This window comes from Ananas comosus, linkage group 7 (genome assembly GCF_001540865.1).
Source record: "Ananas comosus cultivar F153 linkage group 7, ASM154086v1, whole genome shotgun sequence".
In the NCBI taxonomy this organism is placed as follows: Eukaryota; Viridiplantae; Streptophyta; class Magnoliopsida; order Poales; family Bromeliaceae; genus Ananas; species Ananas comosus.
The window spans coordinates 417,382-439,484 of record NC_033627.1 but is presented as its reverse complement, the minus strand read 5'-3'; the positions used below and the strand labels follow the sequence as shown (position 1 = coordinate 439,484).

Here is a 22,103-nt window from a genome sequence, read left to right as displayed (position 1 = left end):
AAGGAAACTGGAATGGCTTTTGACTAAATCTCTCTCAAGTTACAAGTATCGAAGGGAATTTGAACTTGGAATCAATCTTCTATTCTGTAAACTTAAAACCATTTGAAAACAATATTTCTGTACTTTTATACTTGATACGGGATCTATGACTTCTATAATCTTGGATAGGATTTCAATTGACTTAAATCTATTCAGTGCCCGAGTTTGTAAGGAAGCAGCACCCTTGGGTTAAGATATTTTGCATTACCTTGAGTCAAACGGCTTCTTCCCTTCTTTTTTTTTTTTTTTTTCCCTTTTTTTAATGCGAGCAAAATTAGTTACCAACGCACCACTGTCCAGCACAAACCTGGACCAATGGATACGTGGTAAAAAAGTCCATTCCCACGTACATGGTCCTGTTCGTTGAGCAATTCAAGCCCATCCAATGGAAATTTGGCCTAATGGGCTCTAAGCCATTCCGGCCCACTTATACGGCCCTTTCGCCGGCGCACCTAAAGAGCAATTCGAGGTTAGTGCTTATTGTATGTAACGCGCCATAAGGGTTTGGTTTTTTTTTTATTTTTTTTATTTTTTATTTTTTTATTTAAATGTAACACCCTATAAGTATAGAAAAGTGAAAAAAGCCTCTTCTAATTAAAACCTCAATTAATAACTTTTTTTCTCGTAATTAATTATTGTCGTTGAATTCCTTATACCACCGTCCAAAGCAATCCCTGGTCGTTTACGAGAAAGCTTCTTAAAAAATGTAATTTACGAGAATAAATTCCTTCTGATCGGAGTTAGGGACTTGTTAGTTTAATTTGTCCCGTACAACACTCCCCGCATGTGTCGGCTCTAATTAACGGCCTAATCACATGAACTAATTAATCACAGACGAGACCGCTACGATCGTAGATATATTTGTAATCAGATCTGACCTGAACTGAATGCATGCGTCACCGACCCGACCTGGACCAGACAAATCCTGTCCCGATTTGTTACGCAATTTATTTTTTTTTTGCATGAATCGTGCTCTACATGCGAGTTATAAATATACAAACACGCATATCCTAGCTAGCTAGTACATTTCATTTTATTTTATTTTTTTATTTTTAACAATCACCATTGCAATGGACAAGGAAAGAAGAGTAGTGAGCTCGAAATATGCGTCTCTTTTGTTTACTTTGATTCTCGTCGTCCCGCTGAAGATGTTTCCAACTTCCGCGGAGAAGTATAGAGTCGGCGGCGATCAAATGTGGGCCGCTGGCGTCGACTATACTGCTTGGAGCGAGAAGTATCATTTTCACGTTGGCGACTGGCTAGGTCATTCATTTTCTTTATCCTTGATCTTTCTTCTGTTGTTTTACTTCGGTGCACGTTTAATTAGTCTCGCCTGATCAGCTTATAATTTCAGCTGCAATCACGGTTTATAGAGCGTTTGGCAAATAAGCAAATCTACAGCTTTCGCTAACTAAATTAATTATTCGCTAACTAATAGCATTATATCTTCTGTAGTACGTAGGGTTGAACGAACCTTTAATGAATTAATTTGGCTAAAATTATAATCGTTTATTCTTCTTCTTCTTCTTCTTCTTCTTTCTTTCTTTCTGTAGATTTTATATATCAAAAGGGAATGTATGATGTGGTGGAGGTGAATTCGACGGCCTACGATACATGCTCCGGGGATGATCCAATAGCGAACTGGAGCAAGGGTCACAACTATGTGTTCGAGCTTAACGAAACGAAGACGTACTACTTCATATGTAGCCGAGGCTTCTGCTACCAGGGGATGAAGCTCAAAGTGGTCGTAGAGCCGCTAACATCGCCGTCTCCGGCACCTGAGCCAGCTAAAACCTCTGACGGAGGGTGGATCAGCCATAATGCTATTTGGTTTGGCCTCCTGGCTTGGGCCGTGGCATTCGGACTCGTGTAGATTTTTAGTTAAGGAAAAGGCCGTGGTTAATTTGTGTTATTTGATTTGATTTTGAAAGGCAAATCATGTGTCTCCGTCCCTAATACGCCCTACTCTGCAACGACCACTCACGTTAACGATTCACTATTAGAAATAAGAGCACACCAAAATAGAAAATTCCAAAAGCAAAAGTAGGAGCCTAGCCAACCCCGACTGAAAAGGGAAATTTGGTTCAGAAATCTGATCCCACATCACTTGAAGAAATAGAATAGGTAACCACAACATTCCCACAAATTTCGTGATAATGCTATAGACTTATTTATAATGAAGCAAATCCCCACCCACTCCTCCAATCCAACATTGCTTTTTTTTCTTTCTTTCTTTCTTTTTTTTTTTTTTTCTCAAAAAAGTGAGCATCCTTAATGAGGATTATACATGCAGATGATGAAACTAGAAACTTTACTCCATTTGCTGTCTAAGGCTGGGACTACCAAGCGCAAGCGCAGTTTCACCCGCATGCTCTCCATTCCCATACACAATGTATGTATCACTTTGCAAAACTTGATTGCACTCCATTCCCATATTTTAAATAAATTCAGCGTTGACCAAACAAATCGGGCAATGCATCCATACCTGCAATTATTGTATTGAATTTCAAATCCTTCCATTCATTTACTCAAAATATTTGCAGCCTCAAATAATATCTAGAGTTTCTAGCGAATCGTGATGAACAGAAATAAAAGTGCCTTTCTACTTCATGCACGAGCAATTTTTACCGCCGCACAAAATACTGCAAATTGCTCACTCTGGATTGACATCACTACAGATCAAATTAATTTTTTCAAAAAAACACCAAGGTTTTGCATTTCAAGGAACAAAAGGGAATAAATAAAAGAAATGAGACACAAAATTCACCAGGCAAAAAAATAAGATTGCTAAATTGACCGAATTTGCCAGAAATTACAATCTAATCCGTGTCTCAACATGAGTTCTTACATATTCTTTGGGCTCCAACAAATCACCAAATAGCAAGCCTTAACATAAAAAAAAAGAAGAAGAAATATATATGTTCCGAGGCAGGAGCCAATCCGAGTAAAGAAACCCAAAATATCATACAATTTCAAAAGATTTATGAGACAATGCCAATCTACACAATGTAATGATATTGTATCAAAGGGCAATATTCCTAGTGCTTCAAAACTGTCTTTTTTTCAAAATTTGTATGGGGTGGAAACAACTGTATATCCGGTGTGTCGAAAGCTTTTCCTTTTGGTCCCTTTAACTTGTCCACAATATTCCAGAAGAAATAAATACTGGAAGGTAGAGAGGAAGCAAATAGTATCAGGGCGAATGTGAGATGCGTCTAGGAGGTATCAAGAATTGGTAGATTTGAACTGCCGAAGTAAAGGGACCAAACACTAATCAAGGATTTGCTGGATATGTAAGTTAGTATAATAAGAAGAAAGAGATGGTAACTTATCGACCAAGATAATACTGAGGCTTGAGAGAGAAATCACCATGGTAATCAGTAGCTATGAAGTTTCACGGTTAGAAGAATGACACAATTGGTGCCACAAAGAAAAGGACAAAGAATCTGAAAAAAGGAATACTCAGGAAGGGATTATGTTTGAATCTTTGACAATTTCGTACATTGAGATGACATTCTCAATGCTCAGCAATATAATGACTCCCCACTCCAGCAGATCAGATCGTCGATTTTGAAGGACTTCTTGTAGGAAATGGATGTTATGCTGTTAATAGAAAAAACAAGGAATTAGACTAAACAGCAGATTAAGTCAAAAGCAAAGCACGGCTTAGAAAGCAATCACTTCAAGCTGTCAGACCGAATGGATTGATTCATCAGAGAATTACCTCCACAAATTTCAGTTTGAAGTCTAGGCTGCCGAAACGTTGATTTAGTTCATACTCTTCCCTAAGATACTCCAAAATCTGAGCATAATTTGCATTCTTCCAAGCAATTTCAGACCTATTAAAAAGCATAAGACAAATGACAGTTATTTAATATATCATAGACCGTAATATATCATAGACGGTAAAGACAAATCCAAATTACAAAATATCTTTCCCTCCATTGGGATGGTGTAGAATCCTTTATGATCCTTTTTCTTTTTTCTGATAATTATAGTTAAAGATCTCATTTCCTTACAAAGCTGAAGTGTATACAAAGTCCATTGATAATGCGTCATATATACCTGTCAAAAAGGCCTAGTCTTATTATCACATCAGCAAGATTTGAATTTGCCTTCCCCACAAGTTGAAACAGCTTCTTTCTTTTCATGTTGAAGGTTCCTGTTTTCTCCATGATGCGATTTATGTCTGTGAATTCTTCTACCATATCATCAACCTATGAAGAGAAGAAGGCAACTCACTAGAATCTACATATAGCCCTGAATTCCTAGCAAATAACTGCTGAAGTTTTGAGGATGTATAGATAAGATTACCTGACGTATGTAATGATCAAGAGCAATACTTTGGCCGAGGACACTCCCAATGATCCGTATCCCGTCAGTATCTAGACTTTTCAGAACTATATAGTCAAGGCCCCCTTGCATCCATGTCGATAATGACGGCTTCTCGACTACAGCATAGTCTGTTCATGCAAGATGGATGAGTGAAAGGCTTACTTAGAGAAGAGAGGGGAGATATAGAGAGGTTTGTTTGCTGTGAATGACATTTCCAACAGAACGATATCACTGATGGTACAACTGCAAGTTTTAAGATAGGTAGTAAGGTAACTATAGAATAGTCGACGCATTTTATACAAACAACAAAATCATAAGCTGGACATTCATTACTGAATATATCATCTTGTCAATCTGTTAACTTGACAAACACTAAATCTCCCGATCTTATTAAACAGGCAAGCCATCTAAAGTCCTTCCAAGTTCCACATACATTTCCATAGAAGCTACCTGAGATTCTAGTAGCAGTGGTCGAAAAGTAGTAGCATACACGTCGGGCTCAACAAATTCAGCCGAATATAAGGGCAATAGGAACACTAAGTCCAGGCGTGAAGTGCGAATTAATACATACAGTATCCTTATTAAGACATTCAAGGAAGATGAATCAACAAATGCTAAATGAAGTTTTACCATCCTTTCTCATTTCTGGAAGCAACCCAGAAGCATGCTTCCTAACTATGTCGAGATACTGCTCAGCTTCATGATCTGCAATGTTAAAAAGGACAGCTGACCCATACTGGAATACAACAACATAGCGGCAACAATCTCCGTTGTCTTTGACCCCTATATCCTGCAACCCAGAAAAAATTAATTGTGAATAACAGGTTGAGTTTTTTAAAAATAAGACAACTTTGCAGGCTAAATCTGACTTCTTAAGTTAATCTTATGAAAAAGCAAAAACATGAAGAGTATTATCATCAGTAACAGAGCTCTCTAGACAAAACCATTGCTTTAGATGAAAGATGAGTACATTAAAATCAAACTATTTACTGTAATTACCAGCGGGAAATCAGAGTAACGAAGGGCAATATAGTTTGATGAGCGAGAAGTAGGAGGGATCACATCACACATATTTTCAGCCTGCATGCTCTTCAGATCAATACTGCCAAAAACAATCAATCTCAAACTAATCAACTTACGTATAAGCAACAAGCTATAGAGAAAAATAAAAGAGCACAAAAGGGCATCTACAGAATTGTAGACAATACATGCATGCATATAAGTGAAATTTATTACTTAAGTGGAACTAATATAGCCATGCAACAAGTAATTCCCACTAATGCGTATTAGGATCGGCTTCAGAACAAGTTGCTACTCAAGAAGTAGATGCCAAGCTTTTGGGAAGCAAAAATTCTAGAGCTTTTGCCTGTAGTAGGAAGCAGAAATGAGTTTCTAATCTCCCAAACCAGAGCCTTCAAGTTAGAGCTACTACTACAACTAAATTCTAAGAGGATTTAGAGGAAAAAGATGCTAGGGTTTCTTTGAACAACTATACTCCAAACGCGCATTGCCTGAACAATAAATACAAGAAAAATATCACAAATTTCATCAGAAAAGCCCTAATTTAAATGGAACCCAAATGCGGTACTAGAACCGAGGAGGAAAAATACTATGGTAATACCTAGTAGAGAGGAAGTAGGCCTTAACAGGGATGTATCTAACCGCCTCCTCTTCGTCCTCTTCATCCTCCTGAGACTCATACACGTTCCCATGGCGTTGCTCTCTCCGCCCCCCCGCGACGAAACCGGGATCATAGGGATCGTTAATCGCGGGAATCGTGGAGAGGTACCTCAAAAGGGGCGAGAGGGGGCCTCCGCCTTTTCGGTGAAGAGAGCGGAGAGGGGATTGAGGCGGCGGAGCGAGAGTGTTCCGAGGCGGCGGCGGCGCCATTAAGCGCTTAAGGAGGAGCCGAGCCCTCGCCCTCGCCATTAGAGAGAGATCGGAGCTCTGTGATTAGCGATTCGGATACCTTGACCTTTCTCCCTCTCCCTCCTCTTTCTCTTCTTCGCCCTTTCAGGGTTTCCCATCTCTCCCTCTCTCTCTCTCGCCCGCTCCCTCTCTACCCTCTGGGCTTTGGGAACGAAGGAGACGACGAGGATGGTCGTGAGCCACACGTTTACGCGGGGCCCAGGAGAAGAAGCGTGACGTGGTGGAGATGGGTGAGGTGGGTCTATTTGTGGGTCAAATGATAGTGCGTATGTGCCAATTTTGGTCGGCCACGTGAACTCGAACTCGAGTCATTTGTACACGAGCGTAACTCGGGCACGAGCTCGAGCTCGAGCTCCGCTGCTCGTGTCCGAGTGTCCGACTCGTTTTGCGCGCGACATTGCGACAACATACAAAACACGATGCTTCAAAAGGTTGAAGAAGACGACGATGAAACGAGCCGAGTGATATAGAGCTCAGGTGAGCAGCAACCATGGCGATTTGTGGCGATGTTCCTCTCCTCTCGCTTCGACCTCCTCCGTCGTCTTCGAAGGTCTCTCTTTTCCCCTATCCCACTCATTTAAGCTGTAGAAATGGCTCGGGATTAGATTCATCATTTGTGATTCATCATTCGTGATTAATCACTTGGTCTATATGTCGATTTCGATCTTCGATAGCGAGTAAATTGGGCTATTTTAAGGTTTCAATTTGAGAAATCGGTGGTTGATTAGTGGTTTAATTTGTTGTTGGATTCTTGAGCAGTTTGATAAATTGATCGAGATCCTAATACTTTGATTTCGTAAGTATTGAATTGCTGATAATGCTGTTAATTTTGCTTCAAATGCTCCGGTATAAAAGTATACGACTTCAAGATGATGTGGTAAAATTTGCTTAATCTCTACATCATGCATTTAAAATTGTAAGTGATTACAAATATCAGCGCCCGAGATATGAGAAAGAAATTGCCTCACGTGAATTCCAGCCTTTTCTTTCTCTAAATATAATCTCTGAAATCTCAAATAAGGCAATGAGATTTTGCACTGCGAATCCTGAGCTTCATCTACTCTGTGACTGAATAGACATTCGATAGATTGTAACAAGCTACATGGATACATAGCTTTTATTTGCTTTATCTAGTACTTGATAAAAGGGATAGATTTGAAGTGTCTTTAAATACTTACTATTGTTATGTTTATGTTTCCTTTACAGACTCAAAACATTATTGGGTTCTTTCACTCGAGGAGTAAACACTTGTGAGATCACACCCAAATGGTTGCACAGAGCAACTTTCAATTGTGTCTCAAAACCCAATAATTATCGGTGTTTCGCAAGGAAACAAAATGAGATATCTACATTAACTGTTGATCATAATAACGACGAGTTCCTTCTAAATGCTGCTACCATGAATTTCATTGAGCGATTGAGCCTAGCTTGGAGGATATTATTTCCAACAACTGCAGAGAGGAAGCACTCTAATGCGAAGATTGCAAAGCAGAGACTTAAAATGATCCTTTTCTCAGATAGATGAGCTCTTAGTGACGATGCCGAGCAAAAGATTGTGAAGAATATTGTTGAAGCTTTGTCAGATTTTGTCGAAATAGAGTCACAAGATACAGTTCAGCTAAGTCTCTCAGTGGATGCGGACTTGGGTACCATGTACTCTGTGACGATTCCGGTCCGGCGCGTGAAGCCTGAGCATGGAACATTTGAGGGCGTTACAAGTGTCGAGTACAATGAAAGCTTCACCAGTGATGCATCTCATTCAAGTGACGTGGAGCTTGATTTCATGCCGAGTGAGCAATGATCTAAGGTCATATGCATTTCACTACTTTTTTTCTTTTCTTTTCAGCAGGGATCACTTTCATGCTAGTTATATTTTGGGAAGCTTATGCCTATCTGTTTGTATATCGTCTACTATGGTGTACTGCGAGCCTATCTGCTTGTTATGATCTACCATGGTGTCTTGCAGCAGGAAGCCCTTGTTGTTACATATTTATGTGTTTGTTTCTATTTGCATGAAATAGGAGTTCTGAAACCACGCAGGAGGCACCATTCGTAACAAAATTTTCCAACAGTATCTTCCTTTCATTTTTTTACCCATTTTTCTTGGTAGTTTATCTATAAACTATGGCTTAAAAGACATAGAGGGTCTCATAAATTTAATGATACTTGTGTCTTGAGCGTTTTCCTATTGATTACAATGAGTAAGTTGTATCGACCAATAAAGCACAAAAATATGCATCGCTTAACTGGTAAGATAAAAGGAATTTGAATGTTCAACATTCTAATCTTGGCATCCGCTCTACCAATATACAAGACATGATTCTGAATATTTATGAAACTGTTTCTTCATGACAGTTTTGTTCTTCTTATATGATCTTACTTTTTGGTAGTTTAACTTGATCCTTAATACACACTTGCTTAAATAAACATAATAAGGATGAAATAACTTAATGAGAACAACCCATTAGCATGATGGGTGTTTATGAAGGAATGGCTTCGGGGTCTAGCTGTGTGAAGTGTGGGCTCTCGAGGGTCTCCTGAAGCAATTCATCAATGTGATCATCCCACTGATCACGATAAGTCTCCAAATTCATGATGGAATTACGAAGAGCTGTAATGCAGAGCACTTTCCTCCAATCTTCCAAGTGTGGGAAGTCGCAGTGATCACCATATTTATCACAGTACTGCCATTGGAAAAGGAAAAATGAGAGTGACGACCTTGTTAGATTAAGGGTTTGCTTATGATTCTTGGTACATTACTTGAGGAAGAAGTAAATAACAAATACTACATCTTCATTTAACTGCCTAGATGACGCTAGAGAGCTATCATTTAAGGTACGGTAGATTACTTCCTAGTAATCTGGCCACTCCATCTTATACTAGCTTACTAAGAAGTTTGGTATCATTAGTATTCAACTAGTGGCAAATGTAAAAACCTAGAGAAATATTATTTATGATTTTAAAAGAGAAAAGATTGAACAATTTAGTGATTTCCAAGCATAGAAGTGGTGAGACAGTTTGAGCACCTGCCAGTGAAGAAGCTGAGGAACAACGACTAGAGCGTTCTGTCAGGACTTGGGTTTTGTCAAGACATACAAGCAAAACTGAAAAGAAGCGAATTGAATAAATTGGGCAGATTTTAATGCTAGTTGTAGATTCTATACTTCTAAAATTGCAAAGGTGGTGTATGGACTATTTTCCTGACTGATGATCTATATTGACTTATCTAAATGCTTCCTAATGAGCTTTTGACTTCTCTTCAGTGGTATTTGACTTTTGAATTCCAAGTCATTTATGTCCATACTTCCAGGTGGCAAGTAATGGCAGTAAACCTAACTAGAAATAAACAACCAGTAGCTGTTTTGCATTTCATAATTGAATAAAAATGTCAAAGTATTCTTTAGTAGTGTCGATCCTAACATGAAACCTTTCCTTTGGTCTTAGCGATCTGTCTACATTGTAGCTGCTGCTTTTGATCTTAATCTTAAAAATGTACTAAATATTTTTGAGAATAGCATTAAGTAGTGAATAATTGCCGTTACATCAAAATCTGCAATGTCATGTGTACAGTGCTTTGGTATCCCTGCAATTTCTCTTGAGTGATAGAACTCCTCAAGGGACTTCATCATATCATCCCGTGATAGAAGTGTCCTTCTACCAGAAAGAACTTGAGAAATCCATTTTGCTTGTGATTCAAAGAAAGGGAACCCCAGAATCTGCAACATCAACTCATAAAATTGTTAATACTTGAAATATGTTTGTTCGAGTACTCGAGAGACCTTTGATCAAGTTCAAAATCAAGACCTATTATTTTTGTTTCAATTTAATCCTAAAAATGCATCTGAAGCTAGTAGTTAGGATGTTAGATCTGATTTAATCAGAAAAAAAAGCATCTATATGTCGACTGATTTCTGCTGGATATGACGACTCTTTATTTTCTGAAAGAAGGAAGAAGCTTACCTTTTTTGGAATGCCCACAAATGAGAGAGATGGAGCAAGCGATGGGGGGAAAGTGTGCTCATAGAGAGGTCCCACTCTACCATCATCCACCACAACTATGCCTTTGGTGTCAAGAAATGGAAATGAATAGGAATACCTTCAAAGGACAGCAATGAGTTATCAATCCGGCAAAACACCAACAAGCTGAATGTAACAGCTGAAATTTAAGGTACCGATCTGCTTATTTGCATTCTACACTATTCCGGGAGGGCTCACCCTGTACAATAAATTATTGAGTCAGCAACCACACATGAACCATCGATAAATAAAACTCGTCCATCTTCAAACAAATTGTCTATCTGCACTCACATAATGACAATACTAGCTTCAATCATTCTTTTTATAGTTGAATAGTGATTTAGGTTGGTGACATTGATCAAACTTGACATGTCTAAACTATCCATATGATTGCAGGAGTGGCTTGATTTAGACACTGCAAACGCATGGAGCTGTTTAGCCATGAAGCTGTAGTAAGAATACCTGTGGATGTAGGTGAAGGTTCTGATACTTGGTAATGACTTTGGTCAAGCCCTCTGATAGTTCGAGGGATTTAACACTAAGATGGACTTCTTTCGCTACATCAACTAGCTCAAGTGATATGTCCTGACCACTAAATGAGCCTCCAACAATCACGACAACCTGTTTATCATTTGGAAGAGAAATTAATACCAGTTAGCTGGTTGATCTATGTTTCCTATTGGAAATAACCTTCATGCATCTCACTTGTTGTGTGAGAAGAAAGATAGGGTAAAAATTTTAGTCCGTAAAATATTAAGGAATTTATATATATATCTATACTGTGAGAAAGATTTTCTCAACCTCGTTGCGAAAGGGTTCAGGAACTCTATACACATGACTATGTATCTGATTCCTTTTCCAGGTATCGATTCCTGCAGAAGAGAGCAAAAGATATTGTCAGCACCTTAATGAGACATTCACTTTATACTGTTAGTGACTTTCATGTTGACAAAATTTTTAAATCTTCATCTTAAGAAGCGGTTAGTGTCTATTATTTCTCATTAGTTCTATTGAGCTTGTAGTCTAGAATGATGAGCCATGCGTTTTATCTTCTATCTGCCGATCTAATGTGGCTTCTTTTCTGAAAGCTAAATTAGGTAATATCCCATGAATGAAAGGAAGAACTTACCTTTGATGGTTGGCATCGTAGGCTGAGAATAATGTCCGCTAGCCACAACAACTGCATCAAAGATCTCCTCATTGACCGTTTCACATTTCTCCTCTTTAGATCTAACAACCCACTTCATATCGCTTCCAAATTCTATATTATACACCATGCCCACATACTCGACTCTTGTATTGAACTTTATTAGCTCCCTTAATTCAAACCATTGACAAAAGTCCCTAAGGTACAAATACACTTCTCTGTGGCCAGGAAATCTTCGCATATCCCTTCCTTTCTTTGTGAAGAAAGGGAAGTCAGTAAAGCCCATCACCTCTCTAGGTGACATAAGTCGAAGCGAGGCATACATACTGCTATGAACCTTTAAAGGAGTGATTCTACCTAAGGCATCTTCAATCTCTACTATTGGATCATATAGCCATTGCCCACCAATATCATGTTTCTGCTCCAATACTACAACCGAGTGCCCTTCTTTCCTTAGCTCCCTCGCTGAGACCAAGCCTGCAGGCCCTGCTCCAATAACACATACATGCTTGGGTTGCCTCTTCTCTGAGACCATATTTTTTTTCCCTCCTTTTCCCTTTGGAGCAAACCTTATGTTGGTTAGTGTGGGTTGGTTCATGAGATATATAGATGATGAGCTAAGCTTAAAATAAAAGGTCGCATGTGCACCACAAGATACAGTAGGTTGGAAGGGTAATATAAAGGCCTCATGTGCACCATGAGATATGGTAGGATGTAAGGACATATCTCTGGGAAACAATTGATAATGAGAGGATTAACAAAGAGAAATCTACACTAGTGATCTATGTACCTATCATGTGCTATGTCAATCATTTAGCTTTCTAACTTTTTTTTTTGCTGTCATTTTAAGCCTAGCTTTACTATGGGTAATTGAGAATGTGACTGGACTAAATTAAGTGTCAAGCAAAAGGAAATTGGTGTTGTACAACCATCATAGACTAAGAAACTTACATAATTGAAGTTGTTTTTTTTTTTTTTTTTTTTTTTGAGAACTAAATACAGTGACAGCATTGGGAAATCTGACCGACAAGTCGTTCTGCTTTCCTCTGTAGCTGCATGAGAGTTGGGACTTAAATATTAATTGAATGACGGGCAATTAGTGTCAGTTATGTCTGTGCAATGAATATTTCCCTTTCAAAGACTATTTTTGTACGTGGTACAATGTGTGCTTCTGTTGGGAAGTTGGAGTTACATAATGAGCTTGTGCTTATGCATAGTTAAAGCAAATAGTTAGTGTGTCTACTCGATGAGCACTTGCATCTTTCTTTGAAATCTAATGTTGTTTACAGCAGTCATCAAGGTGATACACGGTAACCTCTTCCAACTTTTCACTGTTAGAACAGTGTATCCAAGATGTGCTGCTTTTTATTAGCTATAGCTAGCTAGGTAAATTAGATAATACAATTCTTTTCTGTTGAACTGAGTTTGAAACACGTCATTCAAGTTTTCTTACCTGTTTCTCTGCGTCCGTGTTATATGGAGTACTTCTCATACTCTTCATTTGTTTTTCAGCAAGATTGAGCAATTCTTGTTCTTGCTCAGTTATGGTAAAAATGTTAGAGCTTACCTGAACTTTAGTGCATTTTGAAATGGATACTGTGCTTGTTTTCACTATCTAATCTGATATTCCTTTTGATTTTAGAAAGTTCCTCACAGAATTTTCACAAATTCCAAAAGAAGCTAAGTTATATTTAAATTCTGATAGAAAATTCCTTTCGACTTTAGATTGCAAAATATTCCATCGAAAAACCTAAAATGCTGTAGTTATTTTTAAATTACGATAGAAATATACTGAAATCTAATATGCTGTAAGGTTAAGTAGTGAAATCAAAATTTTCGGAGTTCAGATAACCATTTCAAAACATAGTACACGTAAACCCAATACTTTTTCTTTTTTTGGCCCTTAGAATAATTTTCAATACTTTGAAGAAAATTTACTTGTTTCATGAATAATAATCATTGCTTCGTCTCTTGATTGACTTTAGGTTGCCCCTTCTTGAAGCCATGGGAAGCGTCCATGCAAGGGACAACGCAGCAGGATCAGTGGAGTTAGTGATCATGTTTTTTGGTCTCTCACTGCTCCATTACTTTTCCTTTTTATCATCCCAAGTTGCTTTAGACTCTCAAAAGTTTCAGCTAACTCCTTTTTGTACTGCTTAACATTATGCAGGGCAAATCCTGTAAACACTAGGAGCCAATCAATGGGTATCCACTGGTGCAATCTTTTCTTTTCTATAATTAATTCACTCAAAGTTGAGGTTGTATTATTTGAGGTTTAAGTTACTTTTTCATTGGTAGAGTTTGTTTGACTTGACTTTTAATAAATATTTGGAGAGGGAAAAAAAAATTAAGCTTTTATTGTGGCCAGAAGCTGAAGCAAACTTTTAGGGTTCGAAATTTTTACTTTTGGAAGCTTTTGACAAATTGCAATGAGTAAGATTTTTAATGTTTGTTTAATAGTTCTACTCAAATAATATTTTTGCTCCATGTTATTAGACATTACGCTGCCAATTGCTAGGATAAGTTATAAATTGCAGTCATATATAATTACGTATACCTCTGTTTTTATGGGTTCAGTACTTTAAACTTTTTCACAACATGGTGCTTTCATTTAACAAGAGCCATGCACATGCCGATAACATTTGTTGGTTTGATTCCGATTTAAATCATTTTGTTGGGTTCTTAAGCGCATTTTGAGGCTCGTAATTATGTGACTAGTGCGTGGAGGAGTGAGACGTGCATATGGCATGATGATGCGTAATCTTCACGTCTCAGCATGCTCCCAAACTATGCAACAACATTATAGACGAACCCACAGTTGTAGTTTTTTCACTTCTTTTTTTGTTCCCCCACCTGAACGAGTAATTTTCTCACATTAAAAGCTGTAATAATAAACATATTTTACATGTGCAAAAGAGCAAACGTTAATTCACTATTTAGCAAGATTGTTACAACCTTAACCTTGTTAAATATAAAAATATTTAAAATACCGTTCTCTAACCGTTTAAACTTTTAGAGTATAAAGTTGTTTCACGTGGTATCAAAATAGAAGGTCCTGAGTTTGAGCCATTCCAAGCTTCTAACATAATTAACTATAACTAAAAAATATATAAACTGTGTTCTCTAACAGATTTAGTTTTTAGAGTACAACTATTATTTCACATGGTATCAAAACAGGGGTCCCGAGTTCGAGTCATGTCAGGGTTCTAGTATATTAATTATCTGGGTCCTAAATTCGAGTCACATCAGGCTCCTAGTATATTAATTTTCTGAATTTTGAGTTCAAGTCACGTCAGGCTCCTATCATATTAATTTTTTTTCATTTAATTCAAGCCTATATTATAGGCCGGTTAAAAAATCTTGAGCTCGTACGTGAGAGGGAACGTGAAATATAAAAATATCTAAAATATTATTTTTTAACGGCTCAAATTTTTAGAGTACAACGATTCTTTCACAAAACTGGTATTGCAATATTGGTTGTCTTAATTAATTTGCTCACATTATTGAAGTGCCTTCTCGTTTGATGTGACAGCACTCAAAGGTGTCTTTCTCCGAGACATCATCGGGAAAATTGTGCAGAACTATTCATCAATTTCTAAATGTTGGGCCATTATCAGATGCTTGGGAATTACTGTACTTGATTGCTATTTGCTGTTTTTTTATTTCAATTAGGTTACGTTTATAATCTTGATGGCTCCAGCATACCTCATAGAAAGAGAAATGTTTGTTCCAACATACGCAATTCATAAAGCCAACTTATCTTGATAGCTCCAGCATGCCTAGCTTATAATTAGTATGACAAACTACCCATTTTTAGAGTAACAAAATGAAAGGTGATAAGGATAATCTTCTGGAGAGATCTCTCACATTCTATAAGCGAAAAATAGTAATAAGTTAATATTCAATCTTAAAAGCACCGAAGAGGTAGGCAGGAAAGCGAAATTCTATCCTTAAAAACAAATTTTTAGATTATTTTATAACATGCACATATAACCATAATTAATTGGCAGATCAATCGTGCAACTGTATGGTGTAGATTTATTTGCAAGCTCAACATAATTCATAAAACGGACCACATAGAAGGAGAAATGTTCAAGGACAAAACCTGAAAAGGGCACAAAGCATGTAGGAAGCTACTACACACAATCAATTCAATACTATCTTTATGCAGAATCTTTTGTTTTAGCAAAATCAAAATGCAGGATCAGAAAAGAGAAAAGAGAAAAGGAGAAAAGATTCCCGACAATAAGAAAGTCTGAAATATTTGACTGCAACTTAAAACCACCAAAAAAAAACAGAGTAAGAAGAACTATTCGTATGCCGACATTTTAAAAGAGCAAACATATACATGTACACTATGCAAACCCTTTTAAGTGTACATCGCAAACATCAGTTCAATCAGGAAAGACATTGCTGTCGTATATATTACAATAGTTCACGGTGACCCCAGCACAGGCACTAGAAGATGCCCAAACCCTACAAGGCGTGGCAATAAATAACAGCACATATTATGTGATGATTTCTCTGACAAGCCAATCCAAACTAGGGTACGCAAAGTATAAAATCAAGAAAGCAGGCGCTGCAAAGAGTATAGTGACAAGCATATACAGGGCCAAGATGGTAGCACTTGCGGGTATTGCATATAAAATGATGAGGAGGAATATGACCACTAGAGGGAACTTCGAAGTGAGATGAACAAAAAGAACCAGCGATTTCTGAAGAGACGAGTATATCCTCTCCATGCTGAAGTGTTCGGCATGACTAGTGTCGAAGAGTGAGTGATTGTTGTGGAGATGTTGAGGGACCACGGTGTAATTGTCGCGGTGGAGAGAACAGCTTCCCTGGACTGAGCTATTTGATGGCCAATCCTCTTGGCGCTTCGCCCTATCACCGTTCATATTCTCAACCATCCACAGCAAAAAGTAGTTCTTGCATGGGAACTTCAATTCACCCTTATATATAAGTCGAAATGAAAGTAAATGGCACCAGGGGCATGAAATGAAAAGTGGTAATTGGATGGGTAAAGTTGGGAATTTCATGGCGGCCCATTGAAGCCCTAACACACAGTTCTTGCAAAGGGTGTGGCCGCACCATAGAACGTAAGGCACGTTCTCCACGATATTAAAGGATTCCCAGCAAATTGGGCACTCAAGCGCTTCTTCTCTCGTCGCGCATGGGGATACATCATCGTCAGAGCAATCTGGGCTGGTCGGGCGTGGTTTTGACAAGCCACACTTTGGGCCTATATTTCTTGCTATGGCATGAGAACCAAATCGCCACATTGTGGTATGGGAAAGTATAGCATGCTAAGAGGACATCTCAGGGGAGGGTTATATCCAATCAGCAGCCAAACTACGCAACCTGAGAAAAGGATTTAAGGATTAGTCTTATCGCAAAGAGCTTCTCAGGAAAAGAATGAAACTGAAAGGAGAAATTCTAGTGAATAAATGATCTTACAAGATTTGTAATAGTAAACAGATAAACAAATGGTCCAAGAGACAAATCCTGCATAATGAATAAACAACCGCAAATCCGAGAATATATTAGATATTAAGGGATTGGATTTACAGCTTGAACATCATCATAGGGCAGGGGGCAAAAACTGCTTCTTGATGTCAATTGTTAAAACTAATTATATACAATGCATCTAGTAGTGAAGTAGAAAAGAAAGATTAACTCCTAAAACACGAACTTTTTCTCATTGTAGGGCCAGTTTAGATGCTGAAATAAGCTGTATAGTGATAACTTGTGTTTGATTAGGGTCTCCTATGGTAATTTTAGCATGGGAATTTCACTTTCAGTACATTTTGAAGCATTAGGAATATTGATTTTTCAGGACAGTGAATGCCACCCCTCCAATTTAATCTGTAATGGACTCATCCGGAAATATTACGACCACTACAACCCTTTTGCTAAAAGATATTTTCTCATGCTTTCAAGAACCAAATACTAAAGGCTTATTAAGTATCCAAGAAGAATAAAATGTTATAGCATCCGAACAAGCCACAAGAGAATGCAATTCCAATCTTCTCGATTGTTTTTCAATGTTTAAATTCATCGTTCTGACGCTACGCTTTCTAAATAAACTCAACAGGAAGCTCCGGGTCTAACAACGATCAACAGAGACACTACAAACCATCTCTTTTTAACACCTTAGGGTCATCAAAGCATAGCAATCAAAAATGACAAGAATCATTAATTTACAAAAAAGTCACTCTTTGGTTGGCTTGCCTAGAACAAATGGGCATGCCACATGTAGCGTGTTAAACTAAGGCGGTTGCATAATTTCTCCATAGTAATTATGGCTAAAATACTACCTAGCTCACCGCCTAACTTTTCCACATTAAGTATAATGGTTAATCTAGAAAAAGATGACCATTCATCATCACAATTCTTATCCCAACTAGGAAAACAAAACAAATGGCACAAAATTGATAGGTTTAAAATCAAATCAACATAACAGGAAGGCAATAAACACTATAAGTTGTAAAACCAGCGGGAAAAAAAAAAACTTTTAAGGCCATATTTCTACAGATTACTACGAAACAAGAGGAAAAACTATAAATCCTAAACAAAAAGCAAGCTTGAGGAATGTAATAAAGTACATAATTTGCAATAGTATATATAGCGAAGAATTTAGTCGAATTTAGTCCTTTATAGCACCTAGTTTTCCGCAAACAACTCATAAAACTTGCAACCTTAACCCGACTAATATTAAACAGTAAACAAAAAATAAGAGCTAAACTGACCAAATTAAACACAATTAAATCGATCGAAGCGTACAAACACACGAAACTACTTTGACCGCAAATTCAGAGCAAAAAAAAAAAGAAACATATTGAGAGTTAAATATTACAAATCAAAACTATATGCTTACAGATCAAGCTACGACAATCGAATCACTATATTTGTTCCACAATAAGATCGAAAAGGAGGAAACCACCTTACGAATCGCGAAGCCCTAGAGCCACGAAATCTGAGAGGAAAAATAGGGAGAGGAGGAGAAGGATCGAGAAGAAGAGACGAAGAGGACGAAACCCTCCATTCCCTCCTCTCTCTCTCTCTCTCTCTCTCTCTCTCTCTCCCTCTCCTCAACTCCGAGAGAGAAACGAATCCGACCTCGTCCTATTAATTAATTGTAATTGTAATATATCTGTGAGATCAGGTGCCAAATAAGCATCAATAGGTGTAGTAATCCAATCCGTCCGTACGGAAACGAACGGTGGATCAAATGGGACAGCTGTACGTGCTCTTCGCCGCAAATTGTTCCGATAATTTGGGTCGTGAGATCGGGGAGACTCGTTGGACTGAGTCGGATCCGGAAGGGTCCGAACCCGAACCCACTAATTTGAGTCATAAAAGCCCATCGAGCTAGATGGGGAGAAGCTCGGGCTTTAGCTGGATATGGCTTAAATTTGACCCGAAGGAATTTAGGCCCAGGCCCATAATCTAAGCATTTTCAATAAAGCAACTGGACCAAAAAGAGTTAATACTTGGTCTCCCATTTTAAAATTAAATTTAAATTTAAAATTTAAAATTTAAACTTCCATCCAAAAATTAAAACTTTTGGAATTAAGATTTTAAATTGAAATATTAAATCTTTAAATTCAATAATAGTTAGTTGCCGCCCGACCGTACCTAGAACAGTTCGCTAAGAACTTTATGGTTGATATCTGAGATTGGAAGTTGGAAACATTGCTGCTTCACATTTCTATCTAGGTTTATTTTTAAAAAACAAAAGAAAACTAAGCAGATAAGTTGCTATCTTTCTCTTTGAAAAGTAATAGTTGGTTGCCATCATATTAGTCATCAAGTTACCGCCTTTTAACACCCGAACCATCATTATAGATTGGCATGCCATGTTTCCGACCTGCTCAGGAACTTATGGTGTGGTCAAGTTGGTTCATCATGTGTCTATAAATTGATCATAACACCCGATGGGTTGACCAGGCTCTGTTCGGCCATTGTATGTGTAGTTGTAACTTGTAATTGTCTTGTGTTGTAGCTCATGAATTTAAGGTCATGATCAATAGGGGGGGATGGTTTAACTAGTTCATTACGATTGATAGATATTCTGATGCTAAACCATTTCATATATATATGTCGCACTCACAGTTAAGCATCGAAAAGGGACGTTAACTAAATTGGAAGTTGGTTGCATGTCATAATTGAGGAATAAAGATGATTAATTTACATAAAAAATATCATTATATATACAAAGAAAAAGCACAAGGATGATTAAGTGAATAAGATTCTTTAGACTGCTTAATTAATTTATTTCCCCAATAAGCTTTAATTTATATACAATCTGCATTGAGTTAAATTTAGTGCAAATACTAACTTAGCTTAAATTGCGTCCAATCAATCTCATTAAAGGAGAGATAATTAATCATCATTGCGCCAATGCATGCATGTCACATATTTTTTTTATTTCTCTCGAAATGTTTTTTGAGGACTGGGTGAAGTTGGTGAGTTTGGTGGATCAAACGCACGTCCTATGCGAAAGAATTAGTTAAGTTCTATATTACTGGGCTTAGGAGACTAATTAGTACTTGGTCTAATTAAGAAGAATCTCATCTCCCACAAAAATTATATATATCATGCAAGGTCCATGCGATGCTAATTTGATGCTTATCTTGTGGTCACCATAGGGAAGCAACATTTGAGAAATTAAGTATATAATATTCTGATTTTATTAGAAATTAATTAAGTACACCCTTTGTTTGGTTGGTGGGTCGATCGTCTCCCTCACCTAATTTCTACATAAGGCTGAGATTTCATTTTCAGATGAGAGAGAGAGAGAGAGAGAGTACAACTTGATAATCACTGGACATTAGTTAATGATCTTATAATTAACTGTGTATTCTGATTATGAAACCGTTGCGTGAGTATATTAATTATTATTATAAATATTAAACTCTATGTAATTCCTTTGATCTCAGTATAAAGATATTTGCTGTACAACCTTCATAGATAACTATGTATATATGGGCCTACGTACGTACTAGCTTAATTTGTAGGCATTAGATAGAAAAAAAAAAAAAAAAAAAAAAAAAAGAGAGATGGAACAGTGATCCTTTTCTTTTGTTTTTTTTTTTTCAACACTAATCTTTAGTATCTACAGTGGGCCTATTATACTGTAATTGAAGATCAAAGTAGAAAGGTACCCTTCAATCCTTATAAGGGATATTCCTGTATATTTTAAGGATAAATTGAAAGTATGTTCTAAGGTTAAATAATGTATAGATAAGTGATCTTTATACCCAAAGCAACTGTGTTAGTGGGACTAATCATATGATTAGCTATAAAAAAAAAATCTGCTACAGCCNTTTCAACACTAATCTTTAGTATCTACAGTGGGCCTATTATACTGTAATTGAAGATCAAAGTAGAAAGGTACCCTTCAATCCTTATAAGGGATATTTTTTTTCACGTTCTCCTCGGGGCCTTCGTTGTCCCACCCTTGTAGTCTAATTCATATTTTCAATGAATGAAGCAGATAGCGTGTTACTTTTCTCAAAAAAAAAACAGAAACAAGCAGCTAAACTACATGTGCAAATGTGTATATTTCGCAACTCCTAATTAACTTTGATGCCTTAATTAAACTGAGTTCAACCATTTGCTCTTTGCTTTTCTCTTAGCACAGCGTTGGGTGCTACGAGCCATTAAAATAGTAATTCCTAATAATAATTCTTTTTCAAGCTAGACATTCAACGTATTTTCTAATATTTCTCATGTTTTATTATAAGTATTTGGGCTTTTTTTGCAAATAGCCCCCTGAGTAATTTTTATTTTAAAAATAGCCCTATCAAAATTAAAATTGCAAAAATGGCCCTATCCCTGCCACGCAGGCGCCACGTCAGCGCCACGTGGGCAGGGCTGGGGCCAGGGTATTAAGTTGAACACGGTGAATCATTCACCGTGTCTAAACACGGTGAATGGTTTGCCGTGTTCAACTTAACACACGAGCCCAGCCCTGCCCGCGTGGCGCTGACGTGGCGCCTGCGTGGCAAGCCCAGGGCCATTTTTGCAAATTAAATTTTAACAGGGCTATTTTTAAAATAAAAATTTGTCAGGGGTCTAAATGCAAAAAAAACCCTAAGTATTTGATTCCGCTGGTGAGTTTGTATAGCAAACATACCAATATCATAGAGTAACCTATAAAGAAATTTATGTTTTTTTTTTTTTTTTTTTTTTTTGTAATACATAGGTAAATTTTTTGCTTAACTAGAAACGAACTAAAGCATAACTAAAGCATTTTGAAAAGTAAAGGAATAAATAATAAAAGATGTAATCTAGAAGAATCCCAATCACGACCTTTACACTATTGGTAGCAGTAACTTGGATTGCCAACTCATCACGCGTGTCCACGTAATGACACGTGTCGGGTTAAATGCATCACGGATGCTGGACCATGTGGACCAGCGAATGAGGTCCCTCCTTTGACTTTGCCTCAACCAATCACACGTTTTTGCCTATTTTTCTGAATTATTAATCAATTTTTCAAGCAGTGGATCGGATTCGGGTAAGATCCGTAATAGGCCCAATTCAAATCCTATACTCTCGTGTTCTTTTGTTTTCTTTCTTTTTCTTTTGTGTGTGTGAGTGTTTGTGTGGTTAGAGTGCAATTAATCTA

The 22,103-nt window shown here is 37.4% G+C and overlaps 4 protein-coding genes across 10 annotated transcripts; 1 reads left to right on the top strand and 3 right to left on the bottom strand.

Moving 5' to 3' along the window:
- On the bottom strand, positions 2,296–6,451 carry LOC109713053. 2 transcript variants are annotated; one of them, XM_020237006.1, is made up of 8 exons: positions 5,996–6,451; positions 5,374–5,476; positions 5,005–5,164; positions 4,354–4,502; positions 4,105–4,256; positions 3,764–3,878; positions 3,542–3,642; positions 2,296–2,524 (listed from the first exon to the last, which is right to left on the bottom strand). In XM_020237006.1, the coding sequence occupies exons 1-8, from the start codon at positions 6,301–6,303 to the stop codon at positions 2,311–2,313; spliced, it is 1,302 nt and encodes a 433-aa protein (XP_020092595.1). In that variant the 5' UTR covers positions 6,304–6,451; the 3' UTR covers positions 2,296–2,310. The 2 variants fall into 2 exon arrangements, with proteins under 2 accessions (XP_020092595.1, XP_020092596.1); XM_020237007.1 differs by lacking the exon at positions 2,296–2,524 and having other exon boundaries at positions 2,802–3,642; positions 5,996–6,449.
- On the top strand, positions 6,625–13,874 carry LOC109713176 (cell division topological specificity factor homolog, chloroplastic-like). Of its 3 annotated transcripts, XR_002217058.1 has the most exons (5): positions 6,625–6,853; positions 7,510–8,110; positions 10,249–10,471; positions 13,453–13,535; positions 13,638–13,874. XR_002217058.1 is itself a non-coding variant. In XM_020237168.1 (2 exons), exons 1-2 carry the CDS (start codon positions 6,810–6,812, stop codon positions 7,826–7,828), a joined length of 363 nt encoding a protein of 120 aa, XP_020092757.1. In that variant the 5' UTR covers positions 6,629–6,809; the 3' UTR covers positions 7,829–8,251. The 3 variants fall into 3 exon arrangements, 1 of the variants encoding a protein (XP_020092757.1); XR_002217057.1 differs by lacking the exon at positions 10,249–10,471 and having other exon boundaries at positions 6,629–6,853; XM_020237168.1 differs by lacking the exons at positions 10,249–10,471; positions 13,453–13,535; positions 13,638–13,874 and having other exon boundaries at positions 6,629–6,853; positions 7,510–8,251.
- LOC109713175 (flavin-containing monooxygenase FMO GS-OX-like 9) lies at positions 8,523–13,391 on the bottom strand. Of its 3 annotated transcripts, XM_020237165.1 has the most exons (8): positions 11,450–13,391; positions 11,122–11,192; positions 10,783–10,941; positions 10,519–10,601; positions 10,264–10,399; positions 9,846–10,019; positions 9,330–9,407; positions 8,853–8,987 (listed from the first exon to the last, which is right to left on the bottom strand). In XM_020237165.1, exons 1-7 carry the CDS (start codon positions 12,189–12,191, stop codon positions 9,372–9,374), a joined length of 1,401 nt encoding a protein of 466 aa, XP_020092754.1. In that variant the 5' UTR covers positions 12,192–13,391; the 3' UTR covers positions 8,853–8,987; positions 9,330–9,371. The 3 variants fall into 3 exon arrangements, with proteins under 3 accessions (XP_020092753.1, XP_020092756.1, XP_020092754.1); XM_020237164.1 differs by lacking the exon at positions 9,330–9,407 and having other exon boundaries at positions 8,523–8,987; positions 11,450–13,386; XM_020237167.1 differs by lacking the exons at positions 9,330–9,407; positions 9,846–10,019 and having other exon boundaries at positions 8,523–8,987.
- Positions 15,768–18,605, bottom strand: LOC109713043. 2 transcript variants are annotated; one of them, XM_020236979.1, is made up of 3 exons: positions 18,411–18,605; positions 16,925–16,972; positions 15,768–16,828 (listed from the first exon to the last, which is right to left on the bottom strand). In XM_020236979.1, the coding sequence occupies exon 3, from the start codon at positions 16,747–16,749 to the stop codon at positions 15,976–15,978; it is 774 nt and encodes a 257-aa protein (XP_020092568.1). In that variant the 5' UTR covers positions 16,750–16,828; positions 16,925–16,972; positions 18,411–18,605; the 3' UTR covers positions 15,768–15,975. The 2 variants fall into 2 exon arrangements, with proteins under 2 accessions (XP_020092568.1, XP_020092567.1); XM_020236978.1 differs by lacking the exon at positions 16,925–16,972.